This window comes from Mus musculus, chromosome 14 (assembly GCF_000001635.26).
Source record: "Mus musculus strain C57BL/6J chromosome 14, GRCm38.p6 C57BL/6J".
Lineage (NCBI taxonomy): Eukaryota > Metazoa > Chordata > Mammalia > Rodentia > Muridae > Mus > Mus musculus.
In genome coordinates this window covers 64,869,592-64,889,626 of record NC_000080.6, presented here as the reverse complement: position 1 = coordinate 64,889,626, position 20,035 = coordinate 64,869,592, and the positions used below count along the sequence as shown (strand labels likewise).

At 39.2% G+C, this 20,035-nt stretch overlaps 1 protein-coding gene across 17 annotated transcripts in view; it reads left to right on the top strand.

The window, feature by feature from the left end:
* The window catches only part of Hmbox1 (homeobox containing 1), a 138,300-nt gene that overhangs the window by 60,273 nt on the left and 57,992 nt on the right, over nt 1–20,035 (top strand). For all 17 annotated transcript variants that reach the window (XM_030247768.1, XM_011245031.3, XM_011245029.3 and 14 more), the window contains exon 4: nt 1,967–2,052. In XM_030247768.1, the coding sequence (XP_030103628.1) occupies nt 1,967–2,052 (86 nt within the window). The remainder of the gene's footprint in view (nt 1–1,966; nt 2,053–20,035) is intronic.

The window sequence follows — 20,035 nt, the reverse complement described above, 5'->3', positions numbered from 1 at the left end:
CTTTGAAACCTTTTGATTAGAATTTCCAACCAATCACTCGGGATCTATTGTAGAGCTACATATTGGATACTCACTAGCCCATCTCTATTCTTTTCCCAAATTCCCCACAGCAGGAACATGCCCCTAAGGATTATACTGTGCCTGCTGCACAAGAATGAGAAACTAAGTTCACATCTTCAGCACCCACATTAAAAAGTCAGGCAGTGGTGGTGTGTTTAGCCCTGAGGAGATCCCTACAGCTCATTGGCCAGCAAACTGGTGAGCTCTGGGCGCAAAGACAAACACAAACACAAACACGACATGCACAGGTAAAAACTCACCACAGGAAACACGGCATCCCTCACCAGAGTGTATTATTACCCTTTCTAGTGAAGGGGCTGAAAGACCTGGTCTAAATTAAATCACAAGTTATTATTATATTTTGCTAGGATATACTTTTGTTTCTGCTCCAGTCTACAGCAAGACATGAACCCCTATTAAATTTGTGATTCATTTACAAAACAAGTTTTAATGGCTTGTGATTCCTTTGTCTCAGATCAAGGGTGAGCAGGGTTTTACTCTGAATACCTAGTGGTTAACAGTTAGCCTTGCTGAGAGGTAAAATTGAGGGTATAATATAGATAATCTATACAAGAGGGAAACCAGGCATGCAGCACACAGCTGTAATCCCAGCACTCAGGAAGCTGAGACTACAAGAAATCCAAGGCCAGCATGGACTCATAGACTGTGTCTCGGAAAAATGAAAGAGTGAAAAATGGCTGTGGCTGTTTTTGACAATATCTGACATGGAGCTTTTACTCTAAGCACTTAGGAGGCAGCGGTGGAAGGGTGCCTTGCGTTTGAACCCCACATGGGCTCAATAGTTCCAGGCCAGCCTAGCCTACAAGAGTGAGTCCCTCTCTCAAAAAATGAAAAAAGAATTCAATATGGAATTGTAATAATTGAATATCATTTGAGGGGTTATATACAGTATTTGTAAGAATAAAAGGAAGGATGGTGTTTTGTTTGCAAAGGTCCATCAGAAAAAGATTATTAGTTCATGCTTTATAGGAGAACAGGTGGCAGCTTGACTTGCTGAGGCCTTTAATCTCTTCACCATGTTTAGACGATTAGCAATCACAATTCCATGTCAGTTTTCATCTTGAACAAGAATCATGTTCTTTAAGGACTCTAATTTTTATTTAAGTATTTTTTTATTTTGGTGAAAGAATGAGTCATGTGCTTTGTCATTCTTAAGGATGTCTGGACTCTGAAAATGTGCTATTTAAATAAGTAATAGGCTGAGAGTATTTATTACTGAATACTTTTCTTTTTAGTGTTAACTATTCTGTGTATTTATTATATGTAATAGAAAATTAATAGACACTTTTAATATGAAACTAATATTTTAAACCATTCTACATTCTTTTCATTTTTTCTTATACAGAAGAGAGGGAGAGGAAGCAGCTAATTGTAATAAACATATTACCATGCTAATAACTTCACTCATGAGAATGGTATTGATTTTTGCCCCGGAAGCATTTCCAAGGTTTCCAGATGGGTGTCAGTTCTACAGTACCTTCCTTAACCTGCAGACCCACAGTCTCCGTACAGCTGATTTTTCACTGCCTTTGCTTTTCATTTTTCCAGGGCTTCTATGTTTTCATTCCCTATAATGAGGCCATACACACTGCACATTGAATTATTCACAGCATGCAGTTCCCGGTCCCCCCACATGAGACTTGTATCCACAGTGGCATTCACTGAGGTGTCTGTCTGATGGTGTGATGTTTCAGGACTGGAGTATTTGGTGTTTCTTGGTTTGTTGTAATTTCATATTATCACCCAAGTTTAGTCTGTTTCCCTTTGATTTTTGTGTCCTTCCTTTCTGTGTCCTCCCCACCTCTCTGCTTCACCTTTCTTTTAGCAAAGATGAGGATTTCTACCTTCAACATACATTGTTGGTCTTGTCTTCTGTTTTTGTTAGGAGGGACAGCAGTGTGATAAAAGAGGAAATCAAAGCCTTTCTTGCCAATCGGAGGATTTCCCAAGCAGTTGTTGCACAGGTAACAGGTAAGAGCCGCAGAGCCCTTTATTCTAGAATCCTGTCTCTACCGTCTCTGCCGTCTGTGCAGATGTTAGACTATCGCTTGTATTTCCATGCTGCAGCCCTGTCAGCTTGGCATGGTGACAGAAGCCTGGGGTTTAAACCAGGGCCTCTGGGATCAGAGACATGTTCCAGTGAGCTTTCAAGAAACTTGTGCTAGTAAAATTTGTAACATTAGTAATAATAATAATTAGTAGTGATAATCCCGATTTTGTAATTGAAAGGGGAATGACATTTCCTTTTGATTATGGCAGAGCCTATGACACACCATCAGCTGCTGTCTGTTCAATATTTTTAAAAGCGTCACAGTTCTCTAAATTAAATCTAGGATTTTACCAATAAAAATGGCTCTTGAGGAAAAAGTAGGTTGGGAGGGATTTTCCTTTTTAGTTTGGGGGGTTTGTCATCATTTGGGCTTTGGTTTTGTTGTTGTTTGTTGCTTTTATGTTTTTGTTTGGTTTGGTTTTTTTCCCTTGGGACAGGGTTGCATGCAGTCCACGCTAGCCTCAAACTCACTCCATGGCTGATAACAACCTTGAGCTCCTGATCCTTTTGCAGCCACCTCCAAAGTGCTGGGATGTGTGCACCGCCATCGCCTACTGAAAGTTGTCTTTTGAATGACCATTTCTGTGTGAAACCTTCCTCACACCCCTCCTGAGAAGATAAGAGTCACCAGTGTCTTCTCTTTGTTCTCTATACCCATCCATTCTCCACCCAGCCCAGACCTCACCTACATGTGGTGTGTATGTGTCCTTCTCTACCCAGATTGCATCTTAAAAATGGAGGCCCTGAGTGTGAGTGAGTCATCGTTGGGTTGGGGTGCTCTTCCTTAGTCCTTAAGCTCTTAGAGGAACCACGAGTTCTTTCCAGTCCAATTCCACTTGCTGTGTTGTTACCCAGTCTATGATGACAGTTACAGTAATTGCCACCGCCACCACCACTTTTAGCATGCGGCTGCAAACTTAAGCCTTTGGGTATTTCAACCCCCTGCCTCAGTTTTTGTACTTTTGTGGTTACATGCTGGTATCTGAGCCATAGTAGCTCTTTCAGCTCTGCACATGATCTTAGCCAAAAGGCCGAGAAGCGATCTTCCAGCTCTGATGTTCCTTCGGTGGTCCAAACACTGGTACATACTGAAGTGAATGTTAAGAGGTTATGCCTGCTCATTAATTTGATAAAATTGTAACTTGAAAGCTAAAAGTATTAAATTTTATCCCTATACCTAATGTCAGCCAACCCTTTAAGATACATACATGTATATATCTCTTACTAATAATTCATTTTTATAAATGATGCCTTTGTTGCTCGTAAAAGACTTTTAGACATGTCCTTTAATGTAGAAGTCTTAATGGTAAGGAAAGGTGTGAATTTAATTATTTAAGTCTTTAGGTATTTGCCAGTAGGATGGATGAGATAAATTATTTAACTTCAATAAACTAAAGTACAGTGTGTAACACACTATAAGGGTAAATTGTGCAGGCTTTACTGAAACTCACAGTGTAGTAGATTATGCCATGATGGGATGTTGTCTTTGCATCTTTGCTTTAGTTTCTCAGACTACAATCAACATGTGTTCTGATTTGCAACATATAGAGGGACAGCCAGACAAATCTGTAACATGATAGAACAAAATTGCAAAGTTGAATATTTCTGAGAGTTGAATATATTAAAATTTGAAACATCTTATACTTAAATTTGTTTTAGTGTGTACATGCATATATATGTATGTTGGGGTGAAAGGTTTTTTTTTTTTTTTTTCCTTCCTATTGTGTGTTCCAGGGATTAAAACTCAGGTCCTAATCCTTGGCAGCAAATGCCTTTGCCCACTGAGCCATCTTGTCAGCCCAGGAAGTTCTATAATGTATCCCCTATGCCCATTTCTTATTGCCAAATTCTATTATGTATCTTCACGGCTGAATTTAACTACTTTTAGTTTTGAGACTCCTGCCCATTTGCATCTTTATGCATTCCTCCTTAGCACACCTCATTCTATTAGGGTGCTACCTGGCATTAGCGTAGTGACTCACCTTAGGTTTAATCCTCAGAGGGTCTGTCACTGCACACGTGGAAAACTTCACACCCACCTGCCTGGTAGAGCTGGCTGAGGCATACAGGAGCTGATTGGGTTTAGCTCAAACTACACATCAAGAGGCACACCAAAGGTCTGATTCTGGGATGTTTGCCTGTTCAACCATCACATACATTTTTTTGTGTTTAAGAAAGTTTGAGTTTTTTGTTTGTTTGTTTGATTTTGTTTTACTCTACAAAGCAAGAGAGTGAGGAAATTAAAAGCAGGCTAATTTATTTTTTATCTATTGGCTAGCTCACTGAGTTGTTTTTCTCATGTATTATGAATTAGTCACATTTGTGCCCCACCCTGTTCAGCCAGGAACCTAGCAGAAACAGTCATTCTCATGTCTTGGAAGAACAATAAGTTAGTGATTGACCATTACCTAGATATCCTTTTCTGTCGTTCTACAGCAGATTCTTTGAAAATCATTTGAGTTTGACTCTAGTATGTGAGATCAACCATAAGATAAAAATCAGAACGGATGGCGCCTAACCACAGAAAATGCTAAATAAGAAAGTGTAGCAAGGTGCCAAATTACGACACATGTGCTGTTCCAGAATCAAATGCAGAGGCTGCTTTTTATAGATGTGGAGGGCTTCTATAATAAGATAAACAAGAAGTGCAGGGGTGGGGTCTGTATAAATAATATCCTGCTGATAGGAGAAATGACAGTGTAAACAGGATATAATAACAGTGCCTGCTGAATTTCCAGCATGTTATTTGTAGATTCCGTCACAGTTGCAGCTGCTCCCACCATGGGTAGATTTTTACCTCTGTGAGAGGTCGGCCAAGATTCTAGCTTTTCACTAACAATGATAGGGTGTTGAGCATAGCCTTGGCTTTAGTAATAAACATGTATTTTATATTTACTCTCAGCAAAAATGTTTCCTTAGGCTGTTCAAGCATTCCTAAAACAAACAAATAAAAATATAATGATCTCTGGGAAAAAGTGGGGATACTCAGAAAAAAATGAGTAAATAGTCAAAGGTTGGTGAGAGCTTATCATCCAAAGAGATATACTAATTAGTGTTGTGTCTTCTTAAAGAAATAAGAAAAAAATGTTAGCATCAGAATTTAAAGAACTTTATTACAGTTGTGTTGAATTGCTAGGGTACAGTGAGAAGCCAGCAGACACTGGGATTCCATTCTTTCTGACATCCACTCATTGTGTGACCCACACCCTCACTTTCATTATAAAATGTAGGAGTGTGACCAAATGATTGTTCTCTTAGTCCATGTAACGAAATGCTATAAACTGAGTTGAGTAGTGTAGTATACAAACATACACATGTATTTCTCACAGTTCTAAGGCAGGTTCCATGTCTGGGAACCACTTGCTTTTCTGGCTCGTATGCTCCTTTTTCTTTCTTGCTGTGTCTTCACATGGTGGAAAGGGTGAAGGGTCTTCCAGGCCCCTTAGGGTGCTAATCCTATTCATGAAGGTCTGCCCATGTGACAACCCCCTCCCAAAGATCCCCACATGTGAACATCACCATCTTAAAGACAAAGCTTTCAACAAAAGGCATAGATGTTCACATTATAGCAGCTCCATTTTTTTCTGCTTGTCCAGTTCTAGTCTACTTTTAAACTACAACTACATTTGACACTTGGACCATCTTGCTTCTAATCTTTTTACTTCCAACTGTATTCAAATCACTTCCCTTGTTACTTTTCTCTAAAATGGAGAATAATAATAATATATATGCATCAGTTGTTTTGCCAAAAAAAAAAAAAAAAAAAACCCAACCAGTATTGCTGTCTTTCTTAATCAGAGAACTTTAGACCAGGTGTTATAAACCAACTAAGATATCAGTTTAAAAGCTAAACTTTATTCTTTAGAACAGTGTTTGGTTCACAACAACATTGAACAAAAATTTGAGAAACTTCCAAAATACCTCCTGGTCCACAGGGCCTACTCAGTTTCCTATAATTGTCACCTCCCACAGTGGCACATTTTTGGCAGTCAGTGACCCTATGCTGATATGTCATTGGGAACTAGCATTCCTAGCTGGCAGTAGGCCCCCTTTTGGTAGTGCACATGCTATAGGGTCAAACAGGATACACCCACAATTACAATGTGACCTCACAGCCCTCAGAAGTTTTCTGTGCTCTGCTTGTCTGCTTTGCTCTTCCCAGTTCTTGCAACCATGGATCTTTGCCAAAGTGTCTTAGCATTGGAGTCAAGTCGTGATAGTTGTGATAGCTTCCGGCTGGGTTCTTTTAGTTACTAACTGCATTGAAGGTTCCTCTGTGTTGCTTGCTCAATGCCTAGCTCAGGCACTCCTCTTCTTTGACTGCTGAGTAACATCTCCTTGTCTACACTCTGTCAGTTCCCTAAAAGTGGACATGTTACCTTCAAACTTGGTGAACTATGAAGATAATTGTTATTAAAAAATAGAATTTATATCTAAATTAGAATAGCAGTGTAGGTAGAGCATATATCAGACTGTGGAATTGCCCTGTTATAATAGTCAGAAAGAATTCATTTGCTCATTTGACAAGGCTTTATGGGGATTTGGCTGGCTTTAAGTAGATATCCAGTTTGAAAGCTGTCTGCTATCTGTCCTCACAATAAGCAGGCTTGTAGATGGGCAGTCTGACTGTAAGTAAATGTTTGGAGCTGTGTGTAGTTCCTCTTTTCAGAGGCTTCCCCCTCTCTGTCTACAGGCTCTCTGTACCAGTGTTATTAGTGTTTTGTTAGTGTATTTGGGACTTCTCTTGGCTTCCAGGTCCTGCAGACTGTTTTCTTATGTCTTCTTCAAATTCTGGGCACGGTCCTTTAAGCCAGCACATGAGGGTACACTGTTTCCTCCCAGGATGGAACACACCTCTTCCATGTGATGCCCATATTTTCTCTGGTACAAAGAGTTCCTGAGGAGGCTTGTTTTAAACTAGCTCTCTGTAGTTACTATAATGTATGTGTGAAGCCCCCTGGGCTTCTATAATCTCACATGAAGTGCATAGAGTTGTAAGTGTCCATGTGAAAGTTAGGTTGGCTGCCAACCTTAGAGTGAGAACCATGTTTCCTACTTGAACTTAAAGCAGAACCCACATTAAACCAATTCACAGACCCAGAAGGCTTGCCAGTGACAGCCAAGAACGATACACAGGTGTGCTGTCCAGGCCAGTCTCAGCAGTTTTCGGATCTCTTTTCACCTAAGATTGAAAAACCAGCATACAAACAACCCCGTGCCTAAAATGTAATGTCCCTTGTCAGGTATGTTATTCTCTCCAGAGCATGATCTGCTCTTCCTTACCATTGGGAATAGTAATATGACGTGGTGAGGTGGGAGCAGCATGGCTCAGCAAGGCTGTGTTCCCCAAGCCTAATGACTTTGAGTTCCATCTGTGGAGCTCACTGGACGGAAGGGGAGAGCTGGCTCCTCAAAGTTGTTCTCTGATTTCCACATGCATGCTATGGTATGTACCTCACATACACATGGAGTAAATAAACATGTCATTTTTTCTTTAAAGGTAGGTCTGGTAGCATACCTGTAATCCCAGCACTAAGAAGGTAGAGGCCATTGTGTCAAGAATTCAGAATTATCCTTGGTTAAACTCAAGATCAGCATGAACAGTGTGATGCCAGGCCATAAACAAACAATAAATGCATAAAGGGACAATATCTACTTACGGGGATGTTCTAGGAAGAAAGCCAGGAGACCGAAAGACAGTCACAGACAGATGTGTGGACAGTGTTCTGCCTTTGAACATGTTCACCTTAAAGTGCCTGTCTATCCAAAATAACATTGCTATAGACTTGTCGCTATTATTTATGAGAAATTCTTAGAAACCGCCATTTTTTAATTCTGTATTTAAAAGACAGGGAGTTTGCTATGTCATCCTGGCTGACCTGGTATTCACTGTGTAGCTCAGCATGTCTTTCCTCAGCCTTCTAAATGATGTGACTTTATAGTGCTACTGTGGTATTTTGTAAAACAATCTTTAAATTTAGTGTTTTGAGTTTGAGTCCTTTTAAAAACTAAAATATGCTATTTTCTTAAAGGTATTTGATTTCTTTTGACAGGTTTTATTTTTCTTTTTTAACAGAAAGATTGCCTTTTGCACCTAATTTCTTCCACTGCTTAGATGACTTTTGAAGGCTGTTACACTAGTTTGCCATGATTTTGTCCAGGAGATACCATGTCTTTGAAGTATTTGGGTGTAATATTAAGACTAATCTCTCTTAGATTTTGTTGATCTCTGTATTCAGGCTCTGGTTTGGCCTTGTCATTGCGCAGATGGCTGATGTGAGTTCTAGAGCCATTCTGCTCTAGAATGCATACACACTCAAGGCCAAACCTCCTTTTAGAGAGTTTTTATTTTTAGCTGTAATTGATATGACACTTACCAAGTGCTAGATGCTATGCTAACTGCTTTATATAATTGAGAAACAGGCGTGAAGTCCCACAGTTACAGATAAGAAAACCAAGGCGAGGACCTGGCCTCTCATTCACTGCAGTCAGAGTTCTTAAGCATAGGCAGGTCAGTGTGGAGAGAGTGCATGTAGAGGGCCAAGGGTATAATTAGAGCTGTGCAGGGCCTGGGTGCAGAATAAGTTTTGTGTAGTAATTACCTGCTTTCTAGAGCAAGGTTTCTCCGAGTAATTTATCCAGTTCCATATCCAGGAAAGGCTTGAACCACCATTTTGAATCTTGGCTTTGCTTAATTCTCACTAGGATTCAGTGCCCATTTATGGAGCTAGGCTACTCAAGACTAAATATGTTAACCACATTTTTGATAGTCCTCAATATATAACATGAACTTGTAGAAAGAATAAATTTAAAAATATATTATTTCCACCTTTCTTTAATTTTTTCAAACCTTATTTTTAGTGATGGTTCTTAAATGCTTTAACCTTCCTTGTAGCCTACCACCCGCCAGAGGTAGTGGGAAAGAAAGGATATGTGGGAAGTGGACCTGTTTAGAAACATTCTTTGGAGCAACTCCCATCTGTGTTGCCTGGAGATCGGTGGTTCAGTTCACAGGTTAGCAGGCCGCTTGATCCGCTCACAAACACTTCATGGAAACACCAGCAACCCAGTTTGGTAGAGTTGGGTTAGCAACAGCGGTGACACGACCTACCAGAGAGAGCCAGGCTTTAGCCTTGGCACGAGTCAGCAGCAAGGAAGATGCCAGGGGAAGTTCTCTGCTGTGCCCCTCTCAGGGATTCGAAAATTAGCAAAGTCGTGAGACTCACAAGCATCTTGCAGCTAGCTCTAGAAGCAAGCCTTGGAGAGCAACTATGCAGTGTAAGGTGGACCAATACATGGGTGTTGTTTAGCAAAGAATCTTTCATCACATGTCCTTTCACGTGATTGCTTTAGCAGAACATCCTCTCTCCTCTGTCTGCTTCAGTAAAGTGTTCCTTCACTAGTCTGCCTTAGTCTTTCACCTGTGTCCACTTCAGGAAAACACGCCCTCTCCTCCACGTGTTTATCCCAGCAAACTACCATCTAACACAATTGACTCTTAAGTTTCCACTTCACCCACTCCACCCTCCCTTTTTGATGGGGGCTTCACTAATACCAGGGCTGGATTTGAGCTCCTGTGCAAAGGCTGTAAGCATGTGTTCTTCCTCCTGCATTAAGTTAATTTTCTACAGTAGAGAATTATATTCCTGAGGGATGGATTTCAGAGGAGGGTATGGTATTAAAGCTCTTGTCCTTCTGTCATTTTTTTTCTGTTGTCTTTCCCAGAACAGATAAATACTATTTTCTTTAGAGATATTTTATACATTTATAAGCAAATAAATATATGTGTAAATCTTTTCTCTTTTTGTGCCAATTGTATGTATGTGTATATATATATACATACATACATATATATATATATATATATATATATATATACACACACACACATATACATACATACACACACGTACATACATATAGAGTGTTAGCTGTCTTGCTTTTAATTTCGAAATTATCCTGTATTAGTATGTAAGGAATATGATCACATTTATTAAGCAAAAGCTGTGGTTTACCATCTTCTAGATAGCTTAATTTTAACTGGCTGTTAATATTTACTACTTTGATGATTTTGCCTACCTTTTCAGTACAGTAAATGTTAACTAAACACTTATTTGATACATTGACTACAATGTCCATGTATCACAAAGATAAGGTTTCTACTTAGACACACACACACACACACACACACACACACACACACACACACACACGGGAGTAAATCATCAGATCCTTAATGCATGCTAGACAAGTGCTGTCCCAGAGTTATGGCAGTTCCAGTCTATAATTGATTGACTTTATTCTTTAAAATACAGCTCTTGTATTAGTAATATTTTCTTTTTTAAGTCCTCTAGTTTTAACCATGTAATTTATCCTACAGAAATGCTTTCTTATATCTTGAAGGATAATGGTATAATAATGTTTATTGTATGTGACATGGTAGCATAAAGCTGTGCATAACCTGTGTCCATCAGATGGAAGCTGTTAGGTAAATTATGACTCATTTGCATTATGTGTTACTGTCAGTCCAGAAACGAATAAGGCAACTCTGTTGTAAGCAGAGTGAGTAAGAGAGTTAGCTGGAGGGTATGGATACAAAATGACTTAATTCTTTTTCTTTTTTAATTTATATGACATGCATGAGTTCTGTGTTTTAGAACATAAAGCCCAGGCCCAATTTAATAAATATACGCACCATTACAAGTTTAAAAGAGTATGTCGTAGCACGAGTCAGTCTAAATCTCAGCTCTTTATGTACTGCCTGGTACCAGAATCACTGTGGTGGTTTGCATATGTGCGGCCCAGGAAGTGGCACTATTAGAAGGTGTGGCCCTGTTTGAGTAGGTGTGTCACTGTGGGTGTGGGCTTTAAGACCCTCATCCTAGCTGCCTGGAAGTTAGTGTTCTGCTAGCAGCCTTCAGATGAAGATGTAAAACTCTCAGTTCTGCCTGCACCATGCCTGCCTGGATGCTGCCATGCTCCCACCTTGATGATCATGGACTGAACCTCTGAACCTGTAAGCCAGCCCCAATTAAATGTTGTCCTTTATGATTCTTGCCTTGGTTATCGTGACTGTTCACAGCAGTAAGACGCTAACTAAGACAGTCGCAGTAAGATTTGTGTGGTTTGGGACAGTTGATACTGGCTTGGACGGATGCTCTGTTGCTGGTTTCTTGTGTATTGTTGTAGACTGGTACAGAATGTTGCCTTAGTTGACTTTCATTATTGAGTGAATTCTATTCTCCCAACTTAAATCCCACTTAGTTGTGGTATAATTTTTTTTAATATGTGGTTGGATTCAGTTTTCTGGTAATTTATTGAGGATTTTTACATATGCATTCATATGGGATATCAGGCCACGGTCCTCTTTGCTCTCAGTACCTTCATCTGGTCTGGTTATGGGCAGCACCGCTTTCATGGCTTGAGTTGGAAATAGTTGGTAATTTAGGTTTTTTCTCCTAGACTTTTGTTCACTTCACCTTGATTACAGATTTGGTTGAGATACCACTGTTCACAAGATTTCCTCATGGCCCTTTTTATGTCTGCAGAGATGAGCCCCAGCCTCACCAGTGAGTTCTTTTTCTTTTGGCTTGTGTGTCTAGCTGAAGGCGTACTTGCACCTGCAAGCTTCTGTCAAAGCACTGCCTTGGCCTCTCCATTGTGAAAGTTTATGATATGGCTTTTTTCTTACATCTCAAAGTTATTTTATAATTTCTTCCTTGGCTCATTGGCTAGGAAAGTATTGTTTAATTTCTCTGTGTTGTTGGGTTTCCCAGGGTTTTTCTCTGCTGTTTTCTTTTTCTCATTTAACTCAGTAGCTTCTACATTTTAGGCATGCACTCCACCACTGCTGCCTCCAGATGCCACTGATCCCATAGCAACTGGAGAAATAATCTGTTTATTCCTTCTGGAAATAGTGTCACCTTTTCTGGAGAGTGTTCCATGTACACTTCTCTGTAGTTTGAGGACTGAGGGACATGTCATTCTCTAAAGTAGAGTAAATGTCACCTTGGTAAACATGAGAGTGACACGTTTTCTGCATGTGCTGGGTAGAACGTTTGCTCGGCTTTGCTTCCTGTGCATGTGTTGTTTCCTTACTGTTCTCTAACTATTTTATTTCTGGAAAGTGGGGTACCTACAAGTGGTGTGTTAGTTTTATGAGTTTCTCCCTTCAGTTCTCATTAGGTTTTTGTTGCATGGAGTTTCCCCTCCCATAATTCCTCCCATTCCCCTGGACCTTCCCTTTCCCCCAAATCCACCCGCACACCCATCTCCCTAGAAAAAAGCAAGCCTCTGAGGGACATCAGCTGAACACAGCACAACAAGATATAGTAAGACCAGGCACAAACCAAGGTGGCAAGGCAACCCAGTAGGAGAAAAAGGGTTCTACGATCAGGCAAAATAGTCAGAGCTATCCCCCACTCTCATTGTCAGGAGTCCACCCTCAAAAACACCAAGCCAACCACCATAACCTAGATGGAGAAGACTTCATGTAGACCCATGCTGGTTCCACAATTGCCAATTCTGTCTCTATGAGCCCTGCTTAGTTCATTCTTTTGGGTTATCCTCTCCTGTGCTCTTGACCCCACTGGCTCTCACTGTGACTTCCCTTAAGCTCTCACTGTGACTTCCCTTAAGCTCTAAGAGGAGTGACCTAATGAAGACCTCCAACCTGGGCTGTCTCTTCACCTAATATCTAGCTGTGAATCTCTGTGGACGGCCCTTCAGCTGATGATGAGTGGACTTGGCACCAGTCTATGAGTATAGCAGACCATCATTAGGGATCATTTCATAGACAACCCCATACCCGCACTGCATTTGGTTCTACTCAGGTCTCTGGGTTATGCAACTTTTGGTTGCTGGTTATCCAGGCAGTGTCAGGCTTGGGCTCCCTCTTGTGGCATGGGCCTCAAATTAGACCAGTCATTGGTTAGACACTCCTACATGTTCTGCTCCATCACTGCCCTAGCACATTTTGTGAACAGGACAGATTGTAGGTCGAAGGTTTTGTGGCTAGGTTGGTATCCTAGTCCCACCACTGGAAGCCTTGCCTGCTTATAAACGATGTTCAGGCTCTATGTCCTCCATTAGTAGGAGTCCTTGTCAGGGACCACCTTGTATATTACAGAGGGTTTCAATTGCACTAGGTTTCTACATTACCCTGCAAATGCCTTCCTTTTCCAGTTTTCTCTCCCATGCTCTCTTCCTTTACCCTCACACTTGATCCTTCCTATTTCCATTCTGGCTTTCCCCTAGTCCACCTGCAAAATCTATTCTATTTCCTCTTCTCAGGAGATCCATGTTTACCCCCTTGAGCCTTCCCTGTTACTTAGCCTCTCTGGGTCTGTAGATTGTAGCATGATTATCCATTATTTACCAGCTAATATCCTCTTATAAATAAGCACAAACCATGTTTGTCTTTCTGGATCTGAGTTACCTCACTCAGGATAATTTCTTCTAATTCCATCCATTTGCCTGTAAATTTCATGTTGTCATTTCTTTTTAACTGATGAGTAATATTTTTACATTTTCTTCATTAGTTCTTCAGTTTAGGGACATCTATGCTGTTTCTAATTTTTGGCTATTATAAATAAACCCACTGTGAACATAGTTGAGCAAATGTCCTTGTGGTATGATGGAGCATCCTTTGGGTAACTGCCCAAAAGTAGCATAGCTGGATCTTGAAATAGATTGATTCTCATTTTCTGGAGGAACTGGCACATTGATTTCCATAGTGGCTTTACAAATTTGCACTTCACCAGCAATGGAGGAGTGTTCCCCTTGCTCCACATCCTCACCAGCATGAGCTGTCACGTGTGTTATTGATCTTAGACATTCTGACAGGTGTAAGATGGAATCTCAAAGTAGTTTTGATTTGCATTTTCCTGATGGCTAAGGATGTTGAACATTTCTTTTAAGCAGTTTCAGCCATTCACAATTCCTTTATTGAGAATTCTTTGTTAAGTCCTGTACCCTATTTTTTAATTGGATTATTTTGTTAGTTGATGTCTAGTTCCCAGAGTTCTTTTTGGTTAGTTTTGTTTTGTTCTTCAGACAGGGTTTTTCTGTGTAGTCCTGACTATCCTGGAACTCAAGTAGCAGGCCAGGCTGGCTTCAAACTCAACTGTTTGTGCCTCCACAGTGCTAGGATAAAAAATATGTGCCACCACGGCCAGCTGAGTTATTTATAATTTTGTATATTAGCCTTCTATCAGATGTGGATGGTGAAAATCTTTTCCCTTTCTGTAGGCTGCCATTTTGCCCTATTGATGGTGTCATTTGTCTTACACAAGCTTTTCAGTTTCATGAGGTCCCATTTATTAATTGTTGATCTTCATGCCTGTTTTATTGGTGTTCTGTTTAAGAAGTTGTCTCCTGTGCCAGTGTGTTCAAAACTATTATTTCCCACTTTTCTCTTGTATTGGCTCAGTGTGTCTAGTGTTATATTGAGGTCTTTGATCCACTTGGACTTGAATTTTGAGCAGTGTGATAAATATGGTTCTATTTGCATTCTTATACAGTCAACATCCAGCTATACCAGCACTGTTTGTTGAAGATGTTTTCTTTTTTCCATTTTGTATTTCTGGCTTTTTTTTTTAAATTAAAAATCAGGTGTCCATAGGTATGTGGGTTTATTACTGGGTCTTCTATTCAAGTCCATTGGTCAATGTGTCTGTTTTTATGCCAATACCATTTGGTTTTTATTACTATGTCTCTGTAATAACGGCTTGAAATGAATATAACCAGAAGTTCTTTTATTGTTGAGGATTGTTTTAATCCTTGGCTTTTTGTTTTTCCTTATGAAGATGAGAATTGTCCTTTCAAAGTCTATAAAGAAGTGTGATGGAATTTAGATGCTTATGTTTAATCTGTTGATTGCTTTTAGTAGGATGTCCATTTTTATTATGTTAATTCTACTCATCTATGAGCATGGGAGATTTTTCCATCTTCTGATATCTTCCTCAATTTTTTTCTTCAGAGGCTTGTAAGTTTTTATCATACAAGTCTTTCACTTGATTGATTAGGAGTTACCCCAAGGTATTTTATATTACTTGTAGCTATTGTAAAGGGTGTTGTTTCCTTGATTTCTTTCTCAGTCCATTTGTATATAGGAAGGCTACTGATTTGTCTGCTTGTTTATTTAATCTGAAACCACTGTACTGAAGGTGTTTATCAGCTGTAGGAGTTCCCTGGTAGAATTATTTGGGTCTTTTATTACATACTATCATATCATCTGCAAATAACAATACCTTGATTTCTTCCTTTCTGATTTATATTCTTTGACCCCCTCTGGTTGTTTTATTGCTCTCACTGGAACTTCAAGTATTTATATTGAATAAATATGGAGAGAGTAGACAGGCTTGTCCCTATTTTAGTTGAATTTCTTTTAGTTTCTCTCCATTTTATTTGATATTGTCTATGTGCTTGCTGTAATTCCCTTTTTATATGTACCTTGTATTCCTTAGCTCTCCAAGACTTTTATCCTGAATGGGTATTGAATTTTGTCAAAGGTTTTTTTTCAACATCTACTGAGATGGTCACGTGTTTTTGGTTTCTTTCTTTCTTTCTTTCTTTCTTTCTTTCTTTCTTTCTTCCTTCCTTTCTTTCTTTCTGTTTGTTTCTATAGTAAGTTACAATGACTGATTTTTTCTTATATTGAACCATCTCTGACTCTCTGGGATGAAGTCTGATTGGTCATGTAGATAATCTTTTTTCTGTATTCTTAGATTCAATTTGAGAGTATTTTACTGAATTCTTTTTGTTGTTGTTATTGTTGGTTGGAGTTTGTGTGTGTGTGTTGAGAGTATTTTACTGAGTTCTTTTTGTTGTTGGTTTGGAGTTTGTGTGTGTATGTGTGTGTGGTTGTTGTTTACATCTGTGTTCATAAGGGAAATCGGTCTGTAATTCTCTTTCTTAGTTGAATCTTTATGTGGTTTGGGTGTCAGGGTCACTATGACCTCATAAAATGAATTTATCATTGTTCCTTCCATTTCTATTGTGAAATAATTTAAGGAGTATTGTCCCTATTTTGGAAGTCTGTAGAATTCTGTGCCAAAACTGTCCTGCACTGAGCTTTTTTTTGATTGGGAGACTTGTAATTGCTGCTTCTATTTCCTTAGGGGTTATAGGTCTTTTAAGTTGTTTATATGATCTTAACTTTGGCAAGTGGTATCAAGAGAATTATCCATTTCTTTTAGATTTTTTAATTTTGTAGAGTATAGGTTTTTAAAGCATGACTTTGTAATTCCTTGGATTTCTTTGGTGTCTGTTGATATGTTCTACTTTCTGTTTCTGATTTTGTTAATTTGGATATTCTCTTCATGCATTTTAATTAGTTTAGATACTGAACAGTTTGTCTATCTTGTTGATTTTCACAAAACAAAACAAAAACCAACTCATTGATTCTTTGTATTGTTCTCTGTTTCTATTGTATTGATTTCAAGCCCTCGGTTTGATAATTTCCTTCTGCCTACTCCTCTTGTGTTTGTTTGTTTGTTTGTTTGTTTTTGTTGTAGAGCTGTCAGGTGTGCTGTTAGATTGTTAATATGAGATTTCTCTAATTTCTCTATGACGGCACTTTGTGCTATGAACTTAACCTCTTAGCGTCACTTTCATTGTGTCCCATAAGTTTGAGTATTTTCTGTAGTCATTTTCATTGAATTCTAGAAAGTCTTTAATTTGTTTTTTATTTTTTTATTTCAATCTTGACTCAGTTTTCATTTGTAAGGGTCCAAAAATCACTGAAGCAAGACCCCAGACTCAGATAGTATTCAAAAACAAAGAGCAGTTATTCTGCAGAAACATCTAGCATGCAAGAGTCACCATTGTTCAGAATGGCAACCCAGATAGAGACATTCGAGTCCTTTTATAACAGGACTGCTTAATTGCTTCTGAGATAACAGCAGACTTCTAAAACTTAGGGCACATTCCAAGGGGTTACAGAAGCCATTAATCGGAGGTCATAAAGAAGACATAAACCACAGAACCCCAGGTGCAAAAACAGGAGATAAGATATTGACTGGGTTTATTTAAACAAGACTTCAAAGATGGCTTAGTTTTAGTCTTAAACTTTCCATGACCCTGCAAGTTAGTAACAAATGGTGAAAGTTAAGATAATTGTTCCTAGTATATGCAAGTAGACATTCTCTGTTACAACAGAGAATAATAAGAAATTCTCTTATTCAGTTTATGACTGAATTTATGTGCAGACTCACAGTGAGCTTTTTACCATGTGAACATCTGCTCTGAGAGTCCTATAAGAACTGAGAACAAAAGGCAGAGAAAAGTCCCCCTCTCCTTTCCTCCCTGACACCAAAATTCCCAAGCCCCAAAATTCCTGTAGGCTGCTTTCTCTAACTTCCCCACTGTGTCACTTTGAGGTGCCAAGGAGAGGCTGCACCTTCCAGCCTTAAAGTGACTTAGTCAGATGGATTAGCTGAGAGAGCAAGTACCTTACTTTGCAAGTGGCTTGTGGCCTAATTTCTGGGTGGAGATAAATGGAATATGAAAAATGAACTTCTCACATTCAGTAGAGAGTTGTTCAGTTTCCATGAGTTTGTAATCTTTCTGTAGTTTCTGTTATTGTTGTTGTTGTTGTTGTTGAAAAAGTCTAATATGTGCAGGGGGTATTTCGGGATTTCTGTATTGTTGAGGCTTGCTTTGTGGCCCAGTATATGGTCACTTTTGGAGAATGTTCTGTGAGGTACGGAGATAAATGTATATTAATTTGTATTTGGGTGAAATGTTCTGTAGATATCTGATAGGTCCATTTGGCTTATAATGTCTCTTAGCTCCAGTATTTCTCTGTTTAGTTTTTATCTAGATGGCTTGTCTGTTGATGAGACAGAGTGTTGAAGTCTTCCACTATCAGTTTAGGAGGGTCAGTGTGTGATTTAGGGCTTAGTAATGTTTCTTTTACATTTGAGGATGCCCTTGCATTTGGGGTGTAGATGTTAAGAACTGAAACATCTTCGTGTATTTTTCCTTTGGTAAGTATGAAGTATTCTTCCCTGTCTCTCTTGACTGGTTTGAAATCTCTATTTTGTTAAATATTGGAACGGCAGCACCAACTTGCCTTGTAGGTCCATTTGCTTGGAAAGTCTTTTTCCAACCCTTTACTCTGAGGTAATGTCATCATTGATGTTAAGGTGTATTTCTTGTATGCAGTAGAAGGATGGGTTCTTTTTCTCATCCGTTTTTGCTATTCTGTGTGTGTATGTGTGTATGTGTGTGTGTGTGTGTGTGTGTGTGTGTGTGTGTGTTTTAATTTGGGGAATTGAGTCCATTGATATTGAAAATATAAATATCTAGTAATTATTAACTTCTATTATTTTTGTTGGTGTGTGTGCGCACACCACACACACATACACACACACACATACACACTGGTTTTGGTCATGTGAGATCATTTCCTGTGTTTTCATAGGTGTAGTTAACCTCCTTGGGTTAGAGTTTTCCTTCTAGTACATTCTGTAGGTCTGACTTTGTAAATAGATATTGTTTAAATTTGATTTTATTATGGAATATATTGTTTTCTCCATCTATGGTAATAAAAAGTTTTGCTAGGTCTAGGCTGCATCTGTGGTCTCTTAGAGTCTGTAGGACATCTGTCTAGGCCCTGCTGGCTTTTGGAGTCTCCATGGAGAGACTGGTTGTAATTCTAATAGGTCTGCTTTTATATATTACTTGTTCCTTTTTCCTTTCAGCTTTTAGTATTTTTTCTTTGTTCAGTATAATTAGTGTTTTGATTATTATATGGCGAGGGGACTTTCTTTTCAAGTCCAGTCTATTTTGTGTTCTGTATGCTTCTTCTATCTTTATAGGCATTTCCTGCCTCAGGTTAAATATTTTTTCTACTATGATTTTGTTAAAAATATCTTCTGGGGCTTTAAGCTGGAATTCTTCTCCTTCCTCTATTTCTATTTTTCTTAGATTTGGTCTTTTCATAGTGTCCCAGATTTCCTGGATGTTTTGTGTCGGGAATTTTTCAGACTTAACATTTTTATTGTCCAGTATATGTATTTCATCTATCATATCTTCAGTGCCTAAGATTTGGGCCTCCACTTCTTTTGCTTCTGTAGTTCCTGTTCACTTACTAGATTTTTCATTGCCAGAATTCCCTCAATTTGTGTTTTCGTTATTCTGTTTCCGTTTTCAGGAACTGTTTTGTTTTCTTCAAGTGTTCTCCCCACCCTGCTTGGCCTTCTTCCTCCATTTTTTTTTGTTTGTCTTTTCCTGGATTTTTAAAGGAGTTTCTTCATTTCCTCTTTGAGGACTTCTATCTTCCTCATAACCTTGGTTTTAAAGTCCTCTCTTGTGCTTCAGCTGTGTTGGGATACTCAGAGCTCACTACGCAGGATCCTTGGGCTATGGTGGGAGGTACTTACTGGCTGTTGCGGATTGTGTTATGAACAATGCCTCCAGGCATTGGGTTTGAGGAGGAGATTATAGGTCCAGGGGCTGGTTTCTGAGATTGTCTTTACTGGATGGTATTTTGTTCCTTGGTTTGTTTCCCTCTGGTCTGGTGGCCAGTGTGGCCTGTGTGGCCTGTGGTTGAGCAGGTGTCTCTGCCCAAGTTGGGGGCTGGGACACCAGGATGGAAAGAAGTGGGGGTTGGGGATATATATGGGTGGACCCACGGGAGGGCAGCTTACCTGGAGTTCTGGTGGCCAGTGTGGACTCTGGGTGAGGAGGCCTTGAATATATAGGGTTTTTTTTTTTTTTTTTAAATCTGTTCTGTCAGCTTCTGTCTTCTTTTGTAGTGTTTAATTCATTAAGCTTTAATGTGATTAGGGTAAGCATGATTTATATCTTGTGCCTTTTTAGTTTTTTTTTTTTTTTTTTCCGAGACAGGGTTTCTCTGTGTAGCCCCGGCTATCCTGGAACTCACTCTGTCGACCAGGC